At 40.8% G+C, this 6447-nt stretch overlaps 1 protein-coding gene across 1 annotated transcript; it reads right to left on the bottom strand.

Moving 5' to 3' along the window:
* Window positions 1-209: 209 nt before the first annotated feature.
* LOC139066386 (zinc finger CCHC domain-containing protein 12-like) lies at window positions 210-5768 on the bottom strand. The gene is made up of 2 exons (XM_070548914.1): window positions 3387-5768; window positions 210-3289 (listed from the first exon to the last, which is right to left on the bottom strand). The coding sequence occupies exon 2, from the start codon at window positions 1845-1847 to the stop codon at window positions 210-212; it is 1638 nt and encodes a 545-aa protein (XP_070405015.1). The 5' UTR covers window positions 1848-3289; window positions 3387-5768.
* Between the last annotated feature and the right edge of the window lie 679 nt (window positions 5769-6447).

Below are 6447 nucleotides of genomic sequence, written 5' to 3'. Positions count from 1 at the left end.
AATGGTGGTTACCTGGGACCCTGAATCCAGTAAACAATTACATTCAACACTGTTAACTGAGACTGTAGCTGTGCATCGCCCACCCACTAATCTTTTGGGAAGTTTTGGCACTGAATGAGCATGAACTGGCTTGCAAAAAAGTCTCTCTGTCCTTTCCTTAGAGGGACTTGGTTCTACTTTAGCACCTATCTGTCCCACGATAGGAGCTTCTACCGGTTTAAAGGAGGAGACTGAGCAATTGGCTTTGACATCTCCCACTCGCGCTGCTTCTGTCTAAGAGCAAGTCTTTTAGTTGCAACTAGTGCTGGATTTGGCTCGTTGCTACAGCTAGAAGCTATGTGCCCATCTTCTCCGCACTTAAAACAGTATCCAGGCTTTGGTCTGGGCACCACTGCTGTTATCTGCTGAATCTGTTTGGGCTCATCTGGAATTTTAGTCCCCACACGGGGTTTTGACTCTTTTTGAGTTTTCTTTGCCTTTTTATCTGTGTTGTTAACCTTAAGCTGTGCAATTTGGCTCCTGAGCTCAGCGATTTGTTTGCGTAAGTCATCACAGTTATCATCTATTTCCAGTTCACAAGTGTTTTTACTCTGAGAGCATGTTGTTTGCACATTTGAATACACTCTAGTTCGTTGTGCCCCTAAGTGTTGTTTCATGCGTGCTGCTTTAGTAGCCTGTTTGTCTTCTTCAGTGCGCAGTTTGAGGAGAAGTGCTGTAAAATGAGGCGGGTTGTCTTTCTTTTGTTCGAGTTGCAGGTTTGAAATCAGCGAGCTGTCCCAACAGCCTCTGCAAAACTGCTTGAGCAGCTGCTGGTCGGCGTCACTGGAGGAAATTCCATTCCTCTGAATAACTAGGTTTAACAAGGTGTATAACCTCTGAAAGTAATCGGAAGGTTTTTCACCACTGTCCTGGTTTGTGTTTAAGAAGCGAGCAAAGAGCTCGTCGCCGTCTTCGACAGCTGCGTAAGCTGAATCGAGATGTTCAAGGTACGTTTCCGGGTCGGATTTTGGACTAAGAGCTTTAACGATGCTCGCTGCTGGGGCTGACAGACTCTCCACGATTCTTCGTACAATTTGGGACTTGGTGAGTGAAGGATCATTTATGCATAACACTACACTACTACGCCAAGTATCATAGTCAGTTTCAAAAGAAGGGTGTGGAACTCGCCCTGAGAACGGTTTTAGTCTGTATTGTGAAGTAGGCGGAGGGATAACCTCACTGCTTTTAACAATGTGTTCCACAATAACTCGCTGAACCTCAGGTGTGTTTAAAAGATTTGGTGGAATGCAAGGGTTTTGTTTTCCAGTCTCTGTAGGTGGACAATTGTCCTTTGAGTTGTTCATATAGTTAACTTCTGGTGTTAAAGGCAGGGAATATGTAACTTGGTCACTATGGAGCATTGGCTCTGGTTCAGTGACTGGTTCAGATGCATGGGTATCCCTTCCTAAAGATTCCCCAATTTTTGCCAGTTCCTCCATTAGAAGGTCTTTAAATGATTGATTGCTACGCGCAGCTATGTCCCTGAGCTCTGACAGATAGGCATCAGTGGCAGATGTGCTAGTTTCTAGACTGTACGCGCTGGCTAGGTCTTGAATATGAAAGAAAACATCTGGGTTCCTAGTACAAGGTTTGTCATAGGGTAAACATTGTTTCTTTAATTCCTTAACAGTGGCTTCATGTTGAAACTCCACAATAATCTGATCACAGTTTGGTAACTTAATGCGCCTGTTAACTGGTCCGAATCCTTCCATAAACCCAAAGACTTCGTTATCAAGGTCTGTATCAGTTAACCCACTGATTAAAACAGCATTTGAAACTTTGACCTTTTCTGTTTTCACAACTTCCATTTTAAAACACTCAAAAGTACCAATAATGCCAAAATGGCAAACCACTGTGACCTCCAGGCACTCTTATGATGTCAGTCAATGGTTAGCTAAGGTAACAACTCTACAATTCTCCTGGCTGGCTCGCCAAGTTTTATGTAACCGGATTACAGGATACAATAAGATAATTAAAAGAAAAAATAAACAAATGGGCCAATAATTAGGTTCGGGGAGAATTGGAGGTTGTTTAAGAATGACTGGAGTCACGGGTATAGCATGAAACGGTTTATATACTAAATTTTAATAATAATGGGAAATATAACACATAAAGATAACACACAAAAACAGATGAAAACAATCGACAATAGTAAAATGCTCGGTATGAGATTTGATCATATGAGTCACAAGTCAGCCGGCGTCAAGTCAAATCCCCACGCTTGGGGTGAAAGTCAGAGTCCGGTGGTGCGATTTTTTCCTACCACACCGTTGAGATTGTTCACAGAAGAGAGCAGTCTGCTCTTCAGTTACTTGAGATGTCCTGGTTCGTTCAGTGGTTAAGGCTCGCCATCTCCCTCGTCAGGAAGAAATCCAGTTCTCGTTCCAAGTGAGTGATCATAGGAGTCGGGATCAAACCCAAGGAAAAAAAAAACCCAGCCTGTAAACAACAGGACTGTTAGCGAGTTGGCATCGACCCTTCTCGTCACATCACAGCATAAAGTCTTACAGACTTAAACAAATGCTTCACTCTATTGGCATAGCCAATCATGTTTGGGTTCACAGTTCAACTAACATAACATCAATTTGATTGTCTATTAAAATAATTCTCAGTAGCTCTGGAAATATAATTACATATGACAACAATTGTTCAGCTCAATAGGCTCAGTTAGATTCTATTACTCTACACTATTCAACAAGAAATACATTCATGACAACAAGGATACATTTAGTTGTGTTTCTATACAGCATTGTGACACCTTGTATATCTGTAACACAATAAATAAATAAATAAATAAATAAATAAATAAAATGTTCTATAACAAAATTCAACAAAATATAAATTCTGGTCCTTTGGTCCACCTTTGTAAAATAATTCCTCCCTAATCAGTTAGCTTTTATTTATTTTTATTTATCTATTTTTTTTATTATTAAATGTTTGGTTAAGGGACGCATTGCTAATTCTATGGCGTTAGCTATAACGCCCCTGAGGACCTTGTACATCTAGGCCGTACCGCCGTTAACTGGCGGTTTGAGCCGTTAACTCCTATATGCCCTACCACCGTTAACTGGTAGTTTGAGATGTTAACTCCTGGGATCTAACGTCTAGCAGCCCACTGCTGTCACCTCGGTTGCTGTAATTAGCTTTTTGAATTTAATAATTTACTGAATTTAATCTCATTCACTCACCAACGCGCTCCAACGGTTCCCTCCTACAGAGGATTGGTTCACTCTGTCGTCTCCACACAAATCTATAAGAATGGAATTAATTTGATAAGCTATTTATGTTTCCTTTTTTTTTTTTTTAGTTGCATCGTTAGCTTTTTCTCTTCTTTTTTCTTTACTCACCGCGTTGGTTCCAAGTTCCTAGCTCTTATTAGAAGGAGTCAAGTCCGCCTCTCCCTCTATCTATGCGGCACCCAAATCAGGGTTCTTCACGGCCTCGACCGTTGTTTTTTTTTTTTCTCTCTCTCTAACCGCTCAGTCTTTGCTTTCTGTATCTGCGTGCTGCACAGCCGTTTGTCTCTCCTCTCGCTCAGCTGCGTCGCACGGTTTTATTTCGCGGAGGCGGGACTTATTTCTCTCAGCCAATGAAATTTCAGATTCCCACCTGGACCAATAGTATACAGCTTTCCTCTTCTGTTTCTGTTAGGGATGTTCAAGATTCTTGTTTTAACCGATGTTTAATATTAAACTCGTTATTTTAGTTATTCACCCTTCCAATAATTCATTATGAAATTATCTATTAGTTAATTAGATATCTATTAATTAGTATTGTTAATTTCCTTAATTTATATTTTATATTTTATCTAAATTGAGGATGGATCATATTAGTAAGCCAATTAGTTAATACCTCATTAAGGTTCTAGCTTCTGGGTTACATGTACAAAAATCTCTTTTTGTCTGTTTGCCCTCCAAGGTACTTTGTCTGGTCTGGGTGCATCAGGTGATGGTGTGAGATTAAAGCTGGGGTCGTTTCTAGCATCAGCTTCTTGCGCAACAAAGTCTACTAGAACACTAAATGGTGGGAAGGAGACACATTTTGTGCGTTTGTAGTTGGCGCCTACTGTGATCCACCTTTCTTGCAGGAAGAAGGGCAGTTTTTGAATAACTGGATTTACTCCTCTTGCTGTATCTAAGAACGCGAGACCGGGGAGGTCTCCTCCAGCTTTAGCACACTGCACTTCCATGAGCAGGTCACTAAATTTTCTCAGTTTTGCAAAGTCTTTGGATGAGATTTTTGGGAATGTATCAATTCTTTTAAATAGTGCATCCTCGATCACTTCAACTGAGCCGTAACATTGTTCAAGTCTGTCCCATATCATGTTGAGGCCATTAACTGGGTTGTTGATGTGTATGGCTCTGAATTGTTCTGCATGTTCAGCCGATTCCTTGCCAAACCATTTTAACATCAAGTCCATTTCTTCACTTGCCGTTAGATCTAACCCACTTATAGCATTTTTAAATGAGCGTTTCCAAGCTCTGAAGTTTTGGGGCTTGTCATTAAACTGGAGTAGCCCTGTTGCCACTATTTCACGACAAGCAAAGTATCTGATGAAGTCACTCGCATTTCATTCTCTAGGCTCTTTGATGGAAGCTAGATGCTGACACCTGATTTGACCAATTGGTACTGTAATTTTTATTAGCATCATTAGGAGAAGGGAAAATGACTGGAGAGTTTTGGCAACAGTCAGGATCATCTGGTAGACCAATTGGAAATTTTTGTGGGTCATTATCTTTTTTAGGGCTTGGTGGCTGATCACAGGTGAGCTCTGGTTTACTTTGTGTTACATTTTCCTTTTGCGATTGTCGAAGAGCATCATCATTTTCCTTTTTCACAAATGCAGAATGGCCAATGACATATCGTTCAGTTTGTTCTGCTGTTACTGAGGGACAGATATTGCTGCGTGTTTCTGTCTGTGTGGCAGCAGCTGCTTCTAATGACTCTGCTTCAGCAATGGCTGACGCTACATCTTTTTCATGCTGTAAATATTCGATGGATGCCTCGACTTTAGCTTTTGCTACTTCTATTTGTGCTTTTTCTACCTTCAAATCCATTTCTTTAGCTGCGAAGCTGAGACGTGCTTTGGCTGCCTCAGCTTTTGCTCTGGCTTTGGCTGCTGCAGAACCCGTAGAGGAGGCACACGAAGCTTCGGACCAGGTCTTGAGGGATGACGCCTTGCTGGACATGTTGGAGTTGACTAGATGATGACTGCTGGCTCACCGTTACATGCCGTGTTGCTCCGAGGCGTAGTAGTGGTCAGCTTCACTCTAGTGTGCGATGACTGCGTTATCTTTGTTCGTGCGGATGCCGCCGTTTTACTGTGCCGTTATGGGTGCATGTCTGATGCAGGGGCGTTAACACCTTTCTTATATCACCACTCTGAAGACCGATGAGCGTTGTCAACAGGTTTACTGACATTCAAAAGGGTAAAACTAAAAACAAGGCAAAAAATATATACAGTTATGATATACATATGTGCAGCATAATATGCATTTATATACCACACTGCTACTACACAGCATATGTCACAGGTCTAATTATGAGAACTTGTGCTATTGACGCTATCCAGATGACCTCCAAAATCGCGGGTAACTAGCTTAGCAAAAGGACTAGCTTGCAGCTAAATACAGCATTAGCGGGCAACATATTGCGCAAAAACAAAGTTGCAACTTATATTTTAAGTACATACCGGCGATACAACCATAAACAGAAGATGTGGACAGTGTTTTATTTTATTTATTTTTTCCCAACAGGACACCATAAACTGTGTGCCGATATGTTTCCTTTCTTCTTGCTCGCTTGCTTTGCTAGACTGAGCGGGCTTCCTGTTCAATAAAGTTATTTAAAAAATAAAGCCGTTTCTAAAGTGCACCACTCGAAGAAACCACAGAGGGTGCTGTAAACACATAATGAATAACAACTGGCTGAGAATGATATTTTATTGATACAACATTTTACAACTTTTAGTGGAAACAGAACAATAATAGTTAACATCACTTAAATGCAACAGCAAATCCTCTTATTGCTACTGAGCATTTTCTCCACTTATGTGATATACGGTTGTTGCTGCTATTGGGAAGAGAACTGTGCTGGGCCAAACTAGGAGAATATTAAGATTTTCTGAGGGAAAGAGAAAAACAACTGTCTACCTTTCAGAAGAGGAACTGACAAAAAAAACTACATGGAAAATATGTGAAAACGTTTGTTTTTAACCCCAAATTGAACAAGTTTACCTAGATCTTAAAAAGCAGCTCAGATGATGAAACTGCAACTATGATTCTGATAACAAGCTAACAAATTGAACTAGCTTCACTAACATAACCGGCTAGAAGACCTTCTGACTGAGTTTATGTGCAGCAGCAAATCAACTATCCGGATTAATAAGGTTATAAAAGCTCATAAAGG

This window comes from Nothobranchius furzeri, chromosome 2, assembly GCF_043380555.1.
Source record: "Nothobranchius furzeri strain GRZ-AD chromosome 2, NfurGRZ-RIMD1, whole genome shotgun sequence".
Taxonomy (NCBI): domain Eukaryota; kingdom Metazoa; phylum Chordata; class Actinopteri; order Cyprinodontiformes; family Nothobranchiidae; genus Nothobranchius; species Nothobranchius furzeri.
Note: the sequence above shows the minus strand (reverse complement) of the source record. Positions and strands in the feature narration are given on the sequence as shown.

Excerpts from the sequence above, each read along its gene's own strand:
- LOC139066386 (XM_070548914.1), bottom strand. The coding sequence starts at position 1,847 with ATGGAAGTTGTGAAAACAGAAAAGGTCAAAGTTTCAAATGCTGTTTTA.